A 22,051-nucleotide genomic window follows, 5' to 3' on the forward strand; every position below is an offset into this window, starting at 1 on the left:
CGAGAGATCTCCACCCGTCTCGCCTGCTGAAGTTTGCTTCGCTGCGGTGCCCTGTGCTACAACCACAACTATCGTCCGGCGCCGAAGCACAAAGACGATCGTGAACCCTAGCATCGCCTCTCCTCATCTCGCCTAGAGTCGTCTTGCCACGGGGTAGTTGCTCCCGTCGCTCGTCTACCGAAGAGTGGCTTCGTTGTGGACGCCAGCCGCATCCACTTCCACCAGCATCCGACGACAACCAGTGCTACGACGATCGCACTTTCGTGGAGCATCCAGGTCGATCGTCGTCGGTCGTCACCACGGTGACGAGAGCACCCCAAGAGGGTTACGGCTAGGTATCGAAACGTCATCAAACTGTAAGTACCGAAAAGCTGACACACACCATCACACAACACGAGTAGGGACCTTTTATTGTGAATAGTAGGGGAAGAAAACAGAGTAGAGGGGTAGGAAGACTCACGTACAGAACACAACACAGAGGGAAGTGACGTCACGAGCAGGGACTGAGTGACCATCGAGAAGTTCGGTACCGTAGGCTAGCGAATTGCTCCGGGAGAACTCTCGATGGTTGGTCAGTAAGTAGCTAGCTCTTGCAGGATATAGAGCAGGGGAATGTATGTCTTTTTTTTCTTAAAAAAAAACGAATACGAAATTTTAAAACATTTAAGCGGACTTTTCTCTTTTTTGATTTTTAAACGGGTCTTTGAATAAATTTTAAACTTTTCTCTATGCAACATAATAACTAAGATATTCTTTTGAATAAACGAATAGAAACGGAAGAGTGGGAATTATTTGGACGGGAATTTGGGAAATAGAGGACAGAATCGTGGGAATTGTTTCTGATGGGAGTTTTGGGAAATACAAGAAGAAGGATCCTTTCCTGGAGAGCAACACTGTTCCGGATGATTGGAGACGAGTGAGAGTTATTGCCATCCAAAAGCCCGGGAAGCCCGCGTCGGATCACAACTCGTACCGTCCTATTGCGATGTTGTCGTGCTTACGGAAGCTGCTAGAGAAGATGATTCTCCATCGGCTCGACACATGGGTTGAATCGAACGGCCTTCTTTCAGATACTCAATTCGGTTTCCGCAGAGGCAAGGGAACGAGCGATTGTCTGGCGCTGCTTTCTACAGAAATTCAACTGGCCTATGCTCAAAAAGAGCAAATGGGCTCAGTATTTTTGGATATTAAGGGGGCTTTTGATGCAGTTTGCGTTGATGTCCTTTCAGACAAACTCCACGAGTGTGGGCTTTCTCCGATTTTAAACAACTACTTGTACAACTTGTTGTCTGAGAAGCACATGTTTTTCTCTCATGGAACCTCGGCAACTTCACGAATTAGTTACATGGGTCTCCCCCAGGGCTCATGCTTAAGCCCCCTTCTTTACAACTTTTACGTTAGAGACATCGACGAATGTCTCGTGGAAAATTGCTCGCTACGACAGCTTGCGGACGACGCCGTGGTTTCTATCACCGGACCACACGGGAAAAAAATCGCTGCTCGAAACCTGCTAAATGAGTCATGATTTCGCGTAAAATGTGTGTTTTCATGTTATAAATATACACCACAAAAAAAGGTCATACTTTCATGACTCATGTTGCCGTAACGTCACCTTGGCGTTACGTTTTTTATATTTATTGACAAAAAATTGTAAGTTAAGTCATGATATCATGCCCATGAATACCAGAACTATTAACTAGATTCATAAAACCAGAAGCGGTATTCATAGAACTAGTAGTTGTCATTTATGGTTCCAGTTTTATTAGCGAAATTTGGTAAGTCGGTTCATATTATCATGAAGTACGTACTCAAACTATGAACTAAATTTATGAAAGCTTGAGCATTACTCATGGTGGAAGTATTTGTCATTTATGGTACTGGATCGATTTGCGAAAAATGGTAGTACTGGTCATGTTATCATAAAGCATGTTCTAAATTTATTACCTAATGTTATAAAAACATAAGCAGTATGCATGATTCTAGTATTTGTAATTTATACTATCGGATTAATTGGTGCAAAGTGGCATTTAAGGTCATGTTATCGTGAAGCACGCACTCTGAAATCATGAACAAGGTTCCTGAATATTGAAGTAATTTTTATGATTCTGGTATTTGTCATTTGGCTGCACTTTTTGAGATTTCTTTTGTCTTGTTTGGCTGCAAAAACAACAAAGTCTATTCTTCATTACACCACGCAAGTCTATTCTTCATTACACCACGAAACCTAACCTCGAAATGTTTGACATTAGCCAGGTCATTTTGACAGATCACACACATGCAAGAAAGAGACGAACAATTATCTTGCAGTTTGCCGACCTTTTCTTGCTCGTGTGAGATCTGTCAAAATGACCTGGCCCCATACTGTCAAATTTTCATCCATAAAATGAGCGATCAGTTGTTCTCGTAAAATGGTCCATTGACATAGGGGGCGTCCATAGATTACGTCATGCATTTAGCCAAAATTTTGTGCCGGAATTGTGCGTGAGCTTGATTGTTCTGCTGCTGATGAAGCTGGCCGGAGTTTTGTGCCGGAATATGGAGTTTTTCCACTTTCAACTTCTGGAATGTAGTTCAATAATTATATAGTTTACTACTATTTAAGTAAGAACAATTCACTACACTTTTTCGAAAACCAAAAAGAAAATCTCACCGGAAAACACTGCCGCTCACAAAAGGCGCCTTGACAGAAGTGACAAAAATGGCGTAGGTGATTCTGCGCGAGGGTTTGCGTAACGCTTACAGTGCCCAAATTCGTTTGTTGTGATTCATGATTTTATGACTCTGCGTTATGTTTATACGACTCAGCGTCTGGTTGAGATGACTCAGCGTCATAGTTTTATGACTCAGAGCCATGCTACCATGACTCAGTTTTATGGTATTCAATTTATGAAAACGAGCCTAATTTTTTCATAACGCTTTGGACGGCCATGGCTTTTGTTGATGGAATCAGTCATTATTATTCATGATAATCGTTGTTAACGTCACGATATCATGACTTGTAGTTACAATATCATGAAGCGACAAGTTTTATGATTTCATAACATTTTAGTCATGGATCCGGCAACGATTTTTTTCCCGTGCAGAGGCGGAAGATCTGCAAGGACCATTGCAAGATACTCTGGACAATTTGTCTGCTTGGGCTGTAAAGCTGGGTATCGAATTCTCTCCGGAGAAAACTGAGTTAGTTGTCTTTTCTAGGAAGCGTGACCCAGCAGAGCTAGAGCTTCAATTTTTGGGTAGGGAACTCACTCAAGGTTTTTCACATATGTATCTAGGGGTCTGGTTCGACTCTAAAGGCACATGGGGAAAGCACATTAATTATCTGTATCAGAAGTGCCAACAACGAATCAACTTCATGCGTACACTCACCGGAACATGGTGGGGAGCCCACCCGGAAGATCTGATAAAGCTATATCGGACAACGATACTGTCGGTTCTCGAGTACGGTAGTTTCTGCTTCCAGTCCGCCGCGAAAACACACATCCTGAAGCTAGAGCGTATCCAGTATCGCTGTCTTAGAATCGCGTTAGGCTGCATGAACTCGACTCACACAATGAGTTTAGAGGTACTAGCAGGAGTATTGCCTTTATCAGATCGATTCGTAGAGTTGTCGTTGAGGTTCCTCATCCGCTGTGAGGTACTAAATCCATTGGTAATTGAAAACTTTGAAAAGCTTATCGAACGAATTCATCAAACAAAATTTATGACAGTGTACTACTCGTACATGACTCTGGAGGTTAGCCCTTCTTCGAATATTCTCAACCGCGATTGCTTCCCAGACTTCTTCAATTCCACTATAGGTTTTGATCTGACCATGAAGCAAGAAATCCGTGGAATTCCAGATCAGCTCCGATCGGAGCACATTCCAAAAATTTTTGCAAGCAAGTTTGGTCATGTCAGCTGCGACAGAAGATTTTTCACCGACGGGTCAAAAACAAATGATTCCACTGGATTTGGTGTATTTAATGAGCTTCATAGCGCCGCCCACAAACTTCAAAGTCCTTGCTCAGTATACGTCGCAGAATTGGCGGCTATACACTACGCATTAGAGCGAATCGCCTCTCTTCCCTCTGATCAATACTTCATTTTTACGGATAGCCTCAGCTCGATAGAGGCTATCCGTTCAATGAGGCCGGTGAAGCACTCTCCGTATTTCCTCAGTGAAATACGATCTACTCTGAGTGCTTTATCGAATCAAGCATATAATATCACCTTGGTTTGGGTCCCTTCGCATTGCTCGATTCCGGGCAATGAGAAGGCGGACTCGCTTGCCAAGGTGGGCGCTATGGAAGGCGATATTTATGACCGACAAATCGCCTTTGATGAATTTTTTTCAATTGCTCGTCAGCATGCCTTGATCAGTTGGCAACAAAAATGGGATGATGGAGATTTGGGCAGATGGTTACATTCCATTCTCCCGCAGGTGTCGAAGAAACCGTGGTTCAAAGGGTTGGATATAGGTCGAGATTTTATCAAGGTAATGTGTCGGCTTATGTCCAATCACTACTCTCTTGGCTCACATTTCTATCGAATAAAGCTCACTGATAGCAATCGTTGTAGCTGTGGTGCAGGCTATCAAGACATCAACCATGTTGTGTGGGAATGTCCCGAATACGGTATTGCCAGATCCGATTTATGTGCATCCCTCAGGGCCCGAGGGAAACCAGAAAAGCAAGACATTAGAGATGTGCTGGGTAAGCGGGATCTAGAATACTTGAGGCTCGTTTACGAGTACTTAAAGAACATTAATGTAGTTGTTTGATCCCCCCTTGTCGCTTTGGTTGTCCACCTTGTTTCCCCTCGAAACCCGTTTGTTTGTATCGTTACAGGTCGTCTGTCCACTCTTCGTTTGACCAGCAGTGAAACGCCAATATTCTACGCTGCTGAATGTCAACGGAAAGATCCCATAATCTCATCCTTCCCAAAGAAAAACTTTGTTCTCCCTAACCTCGACCAAACCGCGAGTTTTACGGTTCCCCAAAATTAACATAGTATATAAGAATCCAACATGAAATTGTTAAAAAAATATTCAAATGAACTCGGCTTCGTTATGCCTAATGGCGCATAAGCCTGCAAATAAATGATTAAGTAAAAAAAAAAAAAGAAGGATCCTGTTTTGGGCAAAACCATAGCTAGCTGGGCACAGTTGTTCGGAGGTCTTGGTAGACGACTTGGTCGTCTGGCGCAAAAGCCAGGAACTTAAGGACCCCTATCAGGATCCTCCTTACAAACCTACGATGTTAGGACCATGACTGCTAGAATTTTTTTTCACTTTACCTAACCGTGCATTGCATGGGGTTTTAAGGGCGTTCCAGGGATGTTCTAGGGGTGTTCCAGTGGGCTTCAGAAAGATTCCAGTGGTTTTCAATGAGTTTCAAGGGCGTTCCAGAGGTGTTCAAGAGGAATTCAGAGTGTTAAGGGGGTCCAAGGAGTATTTCAAGGCGTTCCAGGCGGCTCAGGAGCAACCCACGGGTTTTCAAGGGATTTCAGGGTCGTTCCATGTGTGTTTTTGGGGGTTGAGTGGGTCCCATGGGTTTCCAGGAGAGTTTCAGGGGCTTTTAAAGACAAATCATTTCAGCCACTTTTGCATCTAGTCATGTTTAAAACGATTTCAGTCCACTAGAGCTCTCTTCAAATGTGCGATTCCTTGTCATTTAAATGAATTGTCACTAGCTCGGACTAGCTGGGCACAAAACACGAAAAACCCGGAAAAAAGTCCGCCAGAGTGAAAAAATATCGGATGTCGAGTCAAAGTCGGGTCAAATTTTATCAAATGTTGGACCACTGTTGGACCCACATCGTGTAACTGTCGTGTCTATGTTGGGTTTGGTGGCCAAAATAAAAATAGGTGAATGATAGGTTGATAGCTTCAACCGTTCAACAATTGGCGAGAACCGTCCAACATTAGGATAAGCTAGCTTAAGGAAGCGTTCAACATTTGGGTTACAGACTTCTCATACAAATGTTCTATTTTCTCTTAGAAAATGGAATTTAAGGGAATACAAATTCAATGGGCAGTATAAGGGATAAGTAGATCTAGACGTTCATTGGATATTTTTCAACTAAAGTGGAATTATGCACGGAAAAACAAACGAAAACCAAAATGCCGGTACTAACCGTTCAACAATTGGCGAATTACCCTACACTGTGGTGCATAATTAATCGGACAAACGCCGACTTTCATACAAAATGGCCAAGTTTGAGATGCTGTAACTTTGGTTTGCGTTGATGGATTGAGCTCAATTTTTGACACGGAACTACAAATATGCTGAATTTGTAAATCAAAGGAATGCCGCTTTCCGGTCACTTTTGCACATTTTGAATGCCTTGCAACGCCCAAACCTGTGAACGAAAACATTTTGTACTTCGTAAACGTAAAATTCAGCATATTAGTAGTTCCGTGTCAAAAATTGAGCTCAATCCATCAACGCAAACCAAAGTTACAGAATCTCAAACTTGGTCAGTTTGTATGAAAATCGGCGTTTGTCCGATCAATTATGCATCACAGTGTACACTCATTGCACAATTATGGGTCACACACAATTATTAGTCACTTTCTACTTTAATAGATAAATACTAATTAATTGCAAGCTTTTGTTAGCCATTATCATTTTTCGTTGATGAGTTGATTTGTTTTGTGTCACTATACGTATCGCACACGGGCTTATACGTCAAAACATACATATTTTCAGTATTTTTTTGTTCGGCATAAAACCATCTGTCAAAGTAATGCTTCGATTGTGAACATCAGACAATGCGTGCGCTGCTTTCGTAAGCTCTGTAAAGGCGAGATTTAGTGATTTTCAAGTGCGAAATGGTATCATCACCAGAACAAAAGTATAATTTACGTTCTAAATGTAAAAATTCATGTGACTGCAGCTAATTAAAGCTTATTTCAGGCAAAATTTAATTGACTCATTATTGTGACAAGGAACACCGAAAATCACTCAATTATGGGTCACTTTTTGTGCAGCATAATATTGACAGTTCTGCGTACATGGGTATTGCATACTTTTAGGCGTTTATCAGTGGTTGTGTAGCGGATTTTGTCCCAATTTTGAAAAATTGATTCCAAATCGTGAAAACACGCTTCGTTAAGAGGTTTGAGACCAGTTTTAGATTCTACTATAGTTGATCTATCTAGATTAAGTGACCATTCATTGAAAAAAATAGACAAAACATTATTGTTCAGCCGATTCTTCTTGAGTGACCCATAATAGGCAACAAATTGACCCATAATTGTGGTTTTCATTATTCACCAACATTTCAGTAATTTTCACCGCCTAAAGTGAATTTTACAACCAGATTTTTATATAAAACAATAAAAAGGAGTTTCAATGAAGAGAATATAAAATAAAAATAATGAAAGTGTTATTTTTGTATGAAAAACGATTCATATTATGAAACGATTGTTCCTTGAGTGACCCATAATTGTGCAATGAGTGTACGTGGAACTGACCGAAACCCTGAAGGAACTATTCACTCTCATTCTAACCTTTGATATCGTAAATTAAAACATAATAATCTGATTCAATCAACAGCCGTTTTATTTATTACATCATTCGGTGCTTCAGAACAGTTTCTGTTTCTGTTCAAACATGCCAAGGCCGGCCGTTAGCCATCATCCGTTACCATTGCACTCTAGGAGCTACACTATATCGTACAGAATAGGCCTTTATGTCTGCCAATTTGCCCACATACCTCTAGCAGATAGCAGCAGTCAGTGGCAGCAGCACAAACTAACAGCATGTTCATTTCGCCGCTGACAACGGTGACTTTGAAACGCGCGTTCTAGTTTACAGTAGGTACATGCGGCTTAAACTTGTAAGACTGGTTCTACCAAATTCAGAACACTTGGCCTTTTTGTTCCTCCGCACCGTAAGCCTTTCTGGTGGGTTGTATGCTCAACCGACGGATGGTAGGCATTTAGTGCGGTATTTGCAAATACCAGTTCTTGTTACGCTAGTTGATCACAAATGGCATGGATGGATCGAAGGAACGATGAAAAATAGATCAGATCAACATTCTGAGAGCATTCCAGTGAATGTATGATACGACGAAGAAGTAGTTGTAGCACGTAGCACAGCATTAAGAATAAGTCGTATGTATCATTATGCAAATGAGTCTGAGGTACAAGTCCTGATTTTTTTTTTCTGGAGAGCAAAAGGAAAACGGAGTATTAGCGATTCTTACAATTAAGTCATAAACAGTAGAATCGTAAATTCGACGGAATTTCAACTCTAGAGTGTCTGATCGACTGGTCCATTAGAAATGTATTTTTTTGTTATTATCTTCTATTTACTACTAACTACTCGATGGATATAGCCATATAGAGGATGGCCAAAATGTTTGGGATAGATTACTTTTTTCTCTCTAAAAAAAGTTAAAAAAGCTGCAACTTTTTATAGAGTGCATCAAAAAATTCAAACGCTTATAACGTCAAGTCGCCAGTCACCGTGGGGGCTCCATTCACCGTGTGCCTTCAAATATTTTTTTTTTCATTATTTCCATATTACGATTGAATGGTATGACAATTTTCCTTAAATTTCACTAATGCAACACTAATGAATTGTTACCATGTCAAAACGCTCATTAAAAACATTTAAAAGTACCATTTTGATACTAAAGTGTGTTTACATGGAGCGATTTTCTGCTCATTCACTGCATTCATAGTAAAAAATACATAGTAAAAAATTGTGCTAAGGTGATTTAAGCGATAAACTAAATGTAGTAATGTTTTTATTCCACCAAGAAGCAATTAAATTCACATAGGTGTTAGGTATGTGTTTTGCATTACCAAAGCAAGTTAAACAAGAAAGTACGATCACTCGTACTTTTTAATTGAAATAAAAGGGCAGGGTAAATGGATAGACCTAAAAATCAATGGTCTCCATTCACCGTGCCCCATATTGTCCCATATACCTAGAAAAATAAAAATAAAATTCGTTTTTCTAATTAAATCTTGCACGTTTTACTTGAAATGTATATAAACGACAAAAATTCTCTTGGCTGGGCTGTTTTGATCATTTTTAAACAAAATAAAATAAAATTTCTATTACACGGTAAAAGGGTCCCTACTACCACGGTGAATGGTGACCTACCACGGAATCAGGCGACCTTACTACCCTCTACTAATTGTACTATATCACCAAACTTCGCGAAAATTTTTCTATTTTTGTGGATATTACTTTAATTTTATCCTGTAATGAAGGCAATTAACAGCGACACCAACAATGTTTATAATATTGGTGTCAAATGACAGCCCTTATTCGCCCTGAATCCTCTTAGATCCACGGTGACTGGTGCCTTGACGGTGAATGATGAATTTTTTACCAAGTCAAATGACCATTGTCTTATTTTAAAGATAATTTCGTCAAGATTGTATTGATACGGTAAAATAGTGGCTCCGGGAACATTTGCCATCGGGAGTCTGCTACACAGGGCACCATATCAAACATGTGGGATTGCATTATATTTTGCCAGTAGTTGTGGAATATCTCGCGTTCTGGACCATTCAGAAGGTTACTGTCTTCGACAAAGTTGCTCAGAAGACCAAAAACTTTCACATAGAAAACAATTTAGTTCTAAAATTACCCACTGATTGTCTCAATTGGCTAAGAATAACACTAAGGACCGCCTGATCCAGTGGTAAGAGTCCACTAAACAGGTGACCCCTAATTCATGGTGTTATGCGGCTTTATGCTTACCGTGCCAAGGAATGAATGGTTAGGGGGTCTAATAAAAACCTAACCACAAACGGAGCCTATGGAGAACTAGGGCGTTCTCCACAGTATTACGCCCTAACTGCGCTAATCGACTACATTAGCTCTACATTCATTAGTTACAAAAATTGAAAAAACATTTGAACATAAAGAAATACTTTTGGCAGCAGTACTCGACGTAGAAGGCGCGTTTGACAACGCTAGCTTTGCGTCGATGAAAAGAGCCATGACACAAAGGGGTTTTTCTAAAAACATAATCGATTGGATTGAAGTGATGCTTTCAAGAAGGGAAATATCTGCATTTCTTGGGAATTCAGTTGTAAAGGTAACAGCTGTTCAGGGCTGTCCCCAAGGAGGAGTAATTTCTCCTCTCCTCTGGTCCCTGATTGTTGATGATCTTCTTGTAAAATTACAGCATCAAGGATTCGAAGTAATTGGATTTGCGGATGACATTGTCATTATTGTCCGTGGTAAATTCGATAAGATTATATCTGATCGAATGCAAGCTGCGTTAAATTTTACTTTAACGTGGTGTAAAAATGAAGGGTTAAATATAAACCCTATAAAGACAACAATTGTACCGTTTACTAAAAGACGCAAAATCCCCATATTAGATTTAAAACTAGGAGATGTTAAGCTGTCTTTATCTAGAGATGTAAAATTTCTAGGAATTATATTGGATAGCAAGCTCTGTTGGAACAAACATATTGAACAACAGATAGAAAAAGCAAGAAATGCTTTCTGGGGCTGCAAAAGAACTTTTGGTAAGAAATGGGGTCTAAAACCACAGATGATACTATGGATTTATACTGCCATTGTAAAACCTATTATTACCTATTCATCTATTGTTTGGTGGGAAAAAACCAAACAAACTTCCACGCAAATGAAGTTAACAAAGCTTCAAAGGCTTGCTACTGCATCAGTAACAGGGGCAATGTATAGTACCCCATCTAAAGCCTTAGACGCTATGTTAAATCTTCTACCACTACACGATTTCATACACATGAACGCTGTTAAATGTGCTCTGAGACTCAAAAGGTCCTCAATGGCCACTGCAGGTGACCTAAGAGGACATATGAGCATATTAAAAACTTTTAGAGTAAGTCCAATATTCTCTATGAATGACGATTTCATAGTGAAGCGTCATTTTTTTGATCATCTCTTTAGAGTTCCTGATGTGTCCCGTCATGATTGGGAAAACAGAGACCCGGATTTTCGATCTGGCTCAATAGTTTTTTTCACTGATGGTTCGAAACAAGATAACAATGTAGGGGCTGGAATATTCGGCCCTGGAGTCAACGTTTCATTACCATTAGGTAGCTGGCCGACAGTTTTTCAGGCTGAAATTTACGCCATTTTAGAATGTGCTGACATTTGTCTCAAAAGGCGCTACAAAAACGCTAATATATGTATTTGCTCGGATAGCAAAGCTGCACTGAATGCTTTGAAGTCCAAGGTGTACACATCTAAACTTGTCTGGGAATGTACCGAGCTTCTGCAGCAATTGTCCTGTCGCAATAAGGTTAACCTGTATTGGGTTCCTGGTCATTGCGGAATAGAAGGAAATGAAAAAGCTGATCAGTTAGCAAAAATAGGGTCATCTACTCAGTTTAACGGGCCTGAGCCATTTTTTGGAATAGCTCCTTGTGCCCTCAAAATGGAACTAAAGAATTTAGAAAAAGTAAAAATAAAACTTATCTGGTCGAACACTACAGATTGTCGTCAATCTAAGCGATTTATTGAACCAGATGCATCTAAAACATTAAGGTTAATGAACCTGAACAAACATGATTTAAGCATTTATACTGGACTAGTAACAGGCCACTGCCCTTGCAAATATTACCTAAATATAATTGGGAAATTACAAGATAACAAATGTCGTTTCTGTAAATTTGAGAGCGAAAGCTCTGAACACTTATTGTGTGAGTGTGCTGCACGTTATCAAAAGCGCCGCGGTTACCTTGATAAAGGCTTGATGGAGCCTTGGGAAATCTGGGCCTCTCATCCCAAGCAGGTATTGGATTTCATACGAAATGCAGTACCTGATTGGGAAACACGCCAATAGCTGTGAGGATGATCATTTCTCCATAGTGATGAGTCTTTTCAGTATGGCAAAAGTAAAGAGGATGACACCACAATAGAACAAATTAATGGTCGCAGTGGTACTATGTCCCCAACAGGAAAAAAAAAACTGCGCTAACCGGAGCAATAGTGCGGTGGACCTAGTATGGGGTTTTACGACTGGGAACTTGATGGAAAGGGGGGATGGCTTTCTCAGTCTTTGAACGATTTTTATCTACATTCCCGACGTTTCGGCCTAGGGATTTGGCCTTTTTCAAGGGTCGTAGTGTCTACCGTCTATCGTTTTTGTAGTTTTTTGCATATAGAATGCTCTTCTGGGTTGCTTTTCATGTATACGTGTTGTTATTTTAGATTTTTAATTTTTGTATTACGCACTGTGCACTGTATACCTCCCCTAAAGAAAAATTCCCACCATTCTTTTAAAACAGTCGTTACCAGTGCACAGTGTATAATACAAAAATTAAAAATCTAAAATAACAACACGTATACATGAAAAGCAACCCATAAAGAAATGACTCATTGCAAAATTGTCAACGAACTTATACAATGGGCTGCGAAGCATAAACGACGAAATATGCCACCTAAACCAGCTGACCATCGACATGAATGCATCAGCTACAATGAACAATAACCCGATGCTGGGGTTTGATATTATTGATGAGCTGAAGTCATGGTCAGCAAATCTTATCGCAAGCCAAAATTCTGTAAATTCACTTCCTTCGATAGAAACATATCCCTCTTTGGAAGCTGAGTTGAACATTGTAAATAACAAAAAGGACAACTCCATCCATGGACAACTCAGGGTGGCGAAAACTTGGTAGCAGGAATGTATGGAAGTCAGACTGGACAGAATACGATGCGAAGAAATCCAGGCGTGCAGCTCAGCAGAAATTGGCCGATAAGGCGAAAAAGCGCAATAAACGAAATAAGGCAAAGAAGGCAGAGAAAGCAAGGGACTATAGTCAGTACAACCAGCTTTAAAACAACCACACCAACTTGAACAATAAACACCACAATTGCTCCCACAAAGCAGTAAAAAATCACTGCTTTCTACCGCCGGACAGAGTGCTTTTAGCGACAGCGAAAGACCGTTTTTCAAGACCGCCAGCAAACTGCCAGCCGACGATGCAGTTCAAACGTGGAGATATCTTGAACCCGTATCCAGCGAGCGAGGCACACCAGCGTTCCGTTGCAGTACCTCCTCCCAATTGGATGACACCTAGTACATCGTCAGCTGCAACCTGTGAAGCATGGTGTAATAACTGCAGACAGTCGTGTTTTCAACAGAATTGACGGACCCATTTGAAGTAAACAACGATGATGCTCCAGTAAAACCCGATGAAGCTGACCAGGACTTGAGAACTTCTTTTCAGCGAAGAGAAGTAATTAGTTTTAATAATAATAATGACAATTCATCGACTGGTTTAAATGACGAACCACAACTGTCTGGTAGATCTCTTGTTTCAAATAATATTGTAAAGACAAATGTAATACCAAAAACTTCTTTGAAATCACATGCTATAGAGATTTTGGTCTATTGTCAGAATTTCAATCGCATGAAAAGTGCTAAAAAAATTAATGAAATTCGCAAACAAGTTTTGAGTTCATCCTACTCGGTTGTTTTGGGTACGGAAACCAGTTGGAATGATAGTGTAAGAAGTGAAGAAGTTTTTGGTAACAACTATAATGTATACAGAGATGATCGCGATTTAACCCTTGCTCAAAGAATGTCTGGTGGTGGCGTCCTTATTGCAATATCCTCGAAATATAACTCCGAACTTATTGCTTCAACTAAATTTAGTGAATTCGAGCACGTGTGGGTGAAAACTCATATAGCCGGTGAAACACATATATTTGTGTCAGTTTATTTCCCACCTGATCAAGCTTGTAAATTAGTGTATGAAAAGTTCTTCCAAAATGCCGAGGAGATTATTTCACAATTTCCACCGGAATTCAAGGTACACGTTTATGGGGATTTTAACCAGCGTGATGCAGATTTTATTTGGGCGCAGTATCATAACGTCCGAGGCCATAAAGTCCCAGGACTTTATGGCGCATTTTTCCGGGGCATAACGTCCAAACTTGCAGATACGCCATAAAGTCCAAGGAAAGAAGGCACATAGGATATTATGACGCATCCAAACTTTTGGACGCTATTTCGCAAAAAAACGCGACTTAATGTCCGGGACTGTATGGCCTCGGACGTTGTGACCCGGCCCCTTTTATTTGTGATTCAGAAAATGAATGTATTCTCCTACCAGTCGTAGGTGAGAATGAAACATTACAATTCATATTTGATAAAGCTGCCTGTCTAGGTTTAAACCAAATTAACCACGTAAAAAACCAACAGAATCGTTATTTGGACTTCTTATCAACAAACATATTTGATGACTTTTGTGTGGATGAATCTCCTTCGCCCCTATGGAAAAACGAAGCTTTTCACACTGCCATCGAGTTTTCCATATTTGTTCATAATAACCATTGTTGTGGTGGTGATTTAGCGTAAAACTGGCAACACTGTTTAGGGCTATATAAATCAGAAGTGATTAGACAGTTGTGATGGTTGGGCGGTTGTCCCTTTAGTTAGTGTGAAATCAACACCAAACTCATTGAAGTTTGTTCGAACGTTTTGCCTTTAGCGCGTACACACAAATATTGAGAGCAGCTTTATTCTTCATAGCAGCTTCAATGCTGAAATTCACTTATTAAGATTAAAGATATTTACAAATAATAAAATATTTACAGTTTGGTGCCTGATTCACGCTCTCCTAAGGAAACGTCCTCTCGATCTTTTCACTCTAAACTCTTCACTCAACTGATTCCCTCTATCGATCACTGTTGCCAGTTTCACAAAAACTCGTCACAACAACCATAATCATAATATTTGGGAATATGAGGATGTCTATGACTACAATGATGCCGATTATGACAACATTAGAATTAAACTAAATAATACAAACTGGCAATCTGCTTTCAAACATTGCGAAGTAGACTGTGCCGTAGAGGTCTTTTATAACATTTTGATGGAAATAATTCATTCTGAGGTTCCACTCATAAGGAAGCGTCGAAATAATAGTTCTAAAAATCCAGTCTGGTTCAACAAGCAAATTATCAATTTAAAAAATCGAAAACAAAAATTTCACAAAGCTTACAGACAAAACAAAAATCAAGAAAATTTAGAAAAGTATTTGAGTGCATGTGATCATCTTAATTTAGCTGTATCGGCTGCACTTGAAGAGAATAACAGGAAAACAGAGAATGAAGTAAAATCGTGCCCCAAGAGATTCTTCAATTATGCAAAAACTAGGTTGAACTCGAGTATTTTTCCATCAAAAATGTCATTGGATGGCAAAGTAGGTGAAAATTCCGAGCAAATATGCAACCTTTTCGCAACCTTTTTCCAGGAAACTTATAGTAAATTTTCGGATGCAGATCGTGATTTTGAATATTTCACACATTTTCCTGATTTGACCAGCGATATTGGTGTCAACCAAATTTTGTTACGGGACATAATGACAGGTCTGAAAGATTTAGATGCCAACAAAGGATCAGGACCAGATGGGATTCCACCGAGATTTTTGAAAAACCTAGCAACTGAATTTGCAACGCCATTATTTTGGCTTTATAACAAATCACTTGAAACTGGAATGTTTCCGAATGAATGGAAAAAATCATTTCTTATACCCATCTATAAATCTGGGAAAAAATCTGATGTTCGTAATTATCGTGGAATTGCGATTATTTCATGCATTTTAAACTTTTTGAATCTATTATAAACAAAAGTGTTTTTAATCAAATAAAACATAGAATAACAAATGCACAACATGGTTTTATCAAAGGCCGCTCAACTACTACTAATTTATTAGAATTGTAAATTACACCTTAGCCGCAATGGACAAAGGTAACTACGTCGAATCACTTTATATAAGTATATACTGACTTCAGTAAGGCATTCGACAAACTTGACATTCCTATGCTGATTTCCAAGCATGATAGATTGGGAATTGAATTGAGACTTTTGAAATGGATCGGATCGTATTTAACCAACCGAAAACAGATAGTAAAATTTGAGGGGAAAAAATCACACCCTATCATTGTATCATCAGGAGTTCCCCAGGGATCACATTTAGGTCCTTTACTTTTTATATTATATGTTAACGATATCTCTTACATTCTTAAGCATCTAAAAGTTTTAATATACGCTGACGATATGAAACTTTTTATGGAAATCACAAACGAAAAAGACGTGGACACGTATCTAAGGGAAATATGTATTTTCGATCAATGGTGTAATAAAAGTCTACTGCAGTTGAACGTCAAAATATGTAATTTGATTACGTTCAGTAGGAAACATAGCATACCGCCTATAAATGTATCTCTAGGAAATCAAGTAGTTGTAAAGTGTGACAGAATTAGAGATTTAGGAGTTATTCTTGATTCTAAGTTAGCATTCACTGACCATTATAATGCCATAATCCATAAAGCAACCAATATGCTGGGTTTTATAAAGCGTTTCGGATACAATTTCAAGGACCCTTATACGATTAAAACATTGTATATAGCTTATGTTAGATCGGTTTTAGAATACTGTAGAAGAACGAATTGAATCAATACAAAAGCAGTTTCTCTTATATGCTTTACGCAATCTAGGCTGGACCGTTGCCTTCATATAAGGCTCGATGCTTGCTTATAGATATCCAGACTTTGAAGGAACGCCGAGAATTTGCTATGGTCTCATTTGTAAATGATATTGTGTCGCAACGCATTGACTCGGCAAATCTACTATTGTGTATAAATTTTTATGCTCCAACTAGACAATTAAGAAATAGAAATCTATTTGCTTTAAACCATCATCGAAGAGATTATGCCAAATTTAGTCCTTTGTATCGAATGATGTCTCTTTATAATCAGCACTGTGTATCAATTGATTTGACCATATCCCGAACAAATTTGAGGAAATATTTCAACTCTTTAAGAAACAATAGGATATAGATACAGCCTTAAGTATATATGTAGTCTACGTTATGATTGACGAAATAATTAAATAAATGAAAATGGGGGTGGTCAAAATGTTTGGGATTGGTTACTTTTTTCTCTTTGAAAAAGTTAAAAATAACTTGAAATTTTCTCAGAGTGCATCAATTCAAACGCTTATAGAACGATGAATTTTTTACCAAGTCAAATGACCAATGTCTTATTTGGATGCTTTCGTCAAGATTGTATTGATATGGTAAACAGTGGCTCCGGGAACATTTGCTATTAGCCAGATGGTTTATGAACAAATGTTTCATATTATTTTCAGTACGTTTACCACTTCTTTCAAACAAACCAATATCACGTTTTGATTATCAGTACTTGACCTCTAACCGGGTATTCAAACGTATTTTTTTGGAACTTTTCTGGCAATCCCTTAATTTTTGAAAATTTTTTAGGCAATTCCTTTGAGATTTTCTCCGGCCGTTCCATTTATTTTTCAGTCTATTCGTAAGAGAACAGAACTTCCAAAATAATAACAGACGGGATTCTGTAAGGCATTATCAAAGGAGCTTCCTCAGGATTCACCGAAGATTTTTTTTTTAATTGCTTGAGAAATATATGAACGAATTGACTAATTTTCAAAGTACCTTGCGAATGAATTTCTCAAGGAGCTATTGAAAGAATTACAAAACTGGCAGTTAAATTTCCAAAGGGATTGTCGATGAAACTCCCAAAGAAATTGATACTTACATAGCAATTGCACGCACCGTCTTCAGCCAGAGACTGCACAGTATGCGGCAGGAAAAAATGCGAAAGTGTTTTTCAACTTCAAACCTCATTTTCGTTCATTTGACGTTAACCAATCTATGTTTCAACGTTCCATGATCTCTAATAGGCTAGTTTTCTGAAAAGTTAATTAAAAATTTTCCCATTTCGGTCACTAACCTTTACAGGGCTGCTCCTGAAGCTGAAGACAATCAGAATTTTCAAACCGCAGAAAAGTATACAGGTCGCTAAATTTCGTATCTGATAAAACAATTTTTTTAATTTTCTCTACAATATCATCAAATATATGTACTTATTATATCTAGTATGTGAAACTACATGGCTCTGGATCAGTGTGGTCTGGTTGTTCATGGAATTGAAGCTAATTTTTTTACTGTTATAATCATTTTGTTTAATGACCATTGGGCGCGCAGTTTATTGATACCCGCTTATTAGGCTTACATGATCACATGTTAAACATCAAATATGTTCATTTTTTTTGCAGTGCTAGAATATAGACAATGACTGATACACTGTCATGAAAAAATAGTCATATATATCCCATATTTAGCGTGTAATAGTGCCTTGAACTTTTCACATTTTTTCCTGCCGCCATTATTACTTATGAGAATTTTCCAAACGAGTTACCGATCAAAATTCCAAAGAAATTGCCGAAATAGTAAAAAATACCAAAGAAAACCAAAAAAAAAAAAAAAACTTACAGGAAGTTTTGGACCAAATCGAATTAAAGTTTTTTTTTTTAATAATGTGTATTTTAACTTATGATAATTCTACACTCGAATTAAAGTTGCTGAAAGGATTTCCAAAGGATTAGTCGAAAAAATTCCAGCAAAGAAATTCCGTGAAACATTTTCACAGGGTAGATTATAGGAAATGCGCCGAATTAATTTCCAAAGGAAATGCTTAATGAAATACCCAATCAATTCCAGTAGGGATTGGCAAAGATGTTTCCAGAAGAATGTTGAAGAAATTCCCAAATTAATAACCATAGGATTTACCAAACGAATTGTAAAAAAAACGAAAATAAATTGCAGACGGAATTTCCGAAGAAATTTCTGTATGTAGAAGTTCACAGAGCCATTGCCGAAACATTTGGTACAATAATTGAAGTTTGAAAAGGAATTGCCTAACTCTCAAAAACACACTCGAATTCAATGTAACGCACTGGAGACCCCTTGAAACTTCTGTGATCGCCTTTGTAAAGCTTCTGAAATCCACTGGAACCATCGTAACCTTCTCAAAATTCTTCCAAAATTTCCCTAAAGCTCCCTCGGATCACACGTAACGCACCTGAGATCCTCTAAAACCCTTGGAAACGCCTCCGTAATGCCTTCGCAACGCCTCTGAAATTAACTGAAACCTTCTAAAACTTTCTGTAATGCTTCCAAAAATACCCCTCGGACGTCATGAAACGCACCTGAGCCCCCCGAAAACACCGAAAACGGCTTTGTAACGCCTCTGAAGTACGCTGAAAATCCTCTGAAACCTCCAGAAATGCTTCCAAAACCCGTCAAAAATTCTCTGAAACTCTCTGCAACGCCTTCGAAACCCGCTCAGACCACCGAAAACGTACCTGAAACCTACTCTGAAATTCAAAAACCCCACAATCTCACGCAATATCTTGCGCAATATCCACCTCAGAGACCCCCTGAATTGCCAGTGACCATTATTATTACGATTTCTCATGCAAAATATAAGTGTGAGTATAGCTCTCCCTCTTTTCATACAGGTCATAAAAAAGAAGCACAAATCAAAAAGCATAAACGATCAAAACGATCAAATCTGACTATACATGTCAATGGTTGCTCCTCCGTGATTGATCTGAACTGGTACCAATTGCACTGAGATCCAAACGAATAAGGGCTGGGACACTCCACTTATTCTCAAAGTGCAATTTTAGCAACTCATGCATTTTTGATCAATAACGGCACCGGCTGGTTGGGAAGGGAAAGGAATGTTAGAGTGTGCTGGTTGTTGCTACTAAAGACCGAGATCATCTCTGCATCCCCACAACCAGCACGGACTGGGGTATTTGTTAGACGGAAAGGATGGGAGATCTGGGAGTCACCGTTGGGTCGGTGATGCGATCCATGGATAGGGGATGTTTATAGTGTTCGTAAGGTGATAAGATTGTGTGGTGATTACTATGAAGGGCAAGCGGCACAGTTCGCTTTGGTTGCATAACTTGCAGGCGTTATATACACTATGCTGTGGAAGTTGAAAGGAAGGGAAACGAACTTTTGCAATTCGTTTCTGGTTCTAGCTATGGCTACGAACATATGAATATGCAAGAGTTGTATATGTAGAGAAGAGAGAGAGAGAGAGAAAGTGGATAGAAAGATACAAAGTAGGATGAAAGGGACGGGCCAGGGATTGAACCAGGACCTTTTGCATACGAATCAGAAGCGGTAGCCACTAGACCACCAAGCCCGTCGAATCAAAAAGCATAAAAAGTGGTTTTAATGTATTACAATAAAATAATGTGCAATAAAAGTTAACGTCGTTGATTCATGAAAACCGTAGCCGTGCTTGTATTAAAGAATTAAGTTCAATCATATCGAAAAATAATCAAAAATAAGGCGCTAAAAACTGCGAAAAGTGGTCAATTTTACCAGAAATCACGGTACATGTGCATCACATGATGTGATTGCTCGCAAGAATGCGACTCAGGAAGATCTCGCACGGAGTTTTGAGAAAATCCACTATCGCTAAAGAGCATTTTCTAAATTTCTACTGCACTGGCAGTAAATGGTTCAAAGAAACACTTGGGATGGAGTATACCACAACAAATATCATTGCAGTACAACGGATGAAGAAACCACTCATAACCCTCCTTGTGCATTAGGGTCATTTTTGACCCATACTGTGCACTACGTCAGCGAGCTGTTTCCAACGCGATATGTATTAGCAAGGTTAATCATGATTTTGAAACTTTGCCTCAAATAAGCTATTGTTTCTTGGGAAATTGTTTTGTGTCAGTTATTTAAATTGTGTCAGTTATTTGAATCAACAAGGGAATCAGTGTAACAACAAAATGTTCATGTGTGCACATTAGTAGAATGCTGAGTATACTTACTGAAGCAAACCGCACAGATGCACGTGTGCCGGCAAGGTAGCAACGCCCGCGATAGCGGAAAGTAATGGCACACTACGCATAGCTGCTCGATGCCAGGACAATCCCTTAGTATCGAATCGCTACACAACAGAGGACCGGAATTGTCGGCGCATGCCACCGGTTCGGCTAGCGACAACGATCCGGTTATTTGACTAGGGTTTCCATCATCTGTGGATGTGGGATCGCCAGTAGCAAGGTAGAGTTGCTGCAAAGAAAAGAACAGAAAAGAGCAATGTAAAGAATTGTGATTGGTATTGGGATGAATAATTATCATAAATATATTTAACATAGGACAACAATTCATGGAACAGCAGTTTTGGAACTTAGGGACTTCTCAGCTTAGAATTCAATGAGCACGTTAACGTAAGTAAGTACGCAGTAAACGCGTTTTTACCACTGCATACCTTACGCCCTTCAATTGTTTATTGTGAAAATAATTGTAAGAATCAAAGTTGAGGAGGCAAATAATCTTTCTCAGGAATCGTATCACAACATAAAAGACAAACCATTAATATTGAGAAAGTGTATCGGAGTAAAAAACAAATGTAAGTTTCGCTAAAATAAGAAATGACAGAGTCATTCCCGTTGTTTAGGATTTGAAATGTATTTATACGGCACATAAAAGGTCCCAAGAAGGGCTCATCAAAAAATCTAAATACTAGAAAAAATGAAGTGTCGGAGATCAGCATACTTCAATAGTTTTTAATTTCAAGTTCTAAACATGCGTGGCTATTACTGGTACCACTACTCCACATGGGCGTAAACCGTAATTGCACTTGATTTAAATCATAAATAACCAGCACTTTGAGTGAATCTGGGCCAAATATCATAACCATAATTTGTGTGCAGCATGCCGAACCGCTTCTCATAGGTTCATGGTTACTTGCAGTCAAGGATCACAGTGACACACAGTGGTCTAAAGATGAGGTTATGTTCATAAAAATAGCAGTGAAAGCCGATTTTCATACAAGATGGCCAACTTTGACACTCATTTGTTGTATCATGAGCAATTGAGCTGAAAATTTCCAGCGAATTAAAAATACAATTAATATTCTTGTAGCAAAATTTAAAAATTTTCGGAGCACCTGGACTAAAGTTAAGCACTATTGTTCAGAATAATAGAAGTGTAAACAAAATCAACTGTAGTTCAACCTTAATCTTCCTTTTGCATCACGTTGGCAGGAGCTCGCTGACGTAGTGTACGGTTTGGGTCAAAAATGACCCTAATGCCATAGGAGGGTTAAGTCAACACATAAGGCTAAATTTATAAAAAAAATATTCTGTATAAAAAAATAAAAACAAAAAATGCTTTTAATATTTTGAACAAGTTTATACATCGTTTCATTTTTTTTACGTGCTTAAATTTTTT

The 22,051-nt window shown here is 38.8% G+C and overlaps 1 protein-coding gene across 8 annotated transcripts in view; it reads right to left on the bottom strand.

The window, feature by feature from the left end:
- Window positions 1-22,051, bottom strand: part of LOC109419703 (cell growth regulator with RING finger domain protein 1) — a 170,339-nt gene that overhangs the window by 31,726 nt on the left and 116,562 nt on the right. For all 8 annotated transcript variants that reach the window (XR_009996322.1, XM_062845991.1, XM_062845989.1 and 5 more), the window contains one exon: window positions 20,644-20,887. Coding sequence is in view for 7 of the 8 variants with exons in the window: in XM_062845991.1 (XP_062701975.1) it covers window positions 20,644-20,887 (244 nt within the window). In the remaining variant the exon portion in view is untranslated. The remainder of the gene's footprint in view (window positions 1-20,643; window positions 20,888-22,051) is intronic.

The sequence above is a fragment of the Aedes albopictus genome, chromosome 1 (assembly GCF_035046485.1).
Source record: "Aedes albopictus strain Foshan chromosome 1, AalbF5, whole genome shotgun sequence".
Taxonomy (NCBI): Eukaryota; Metazoa; Arthropoda; class Insecta; order Diptera; family Culicidae; genus Aedes; species Aedes albopictus.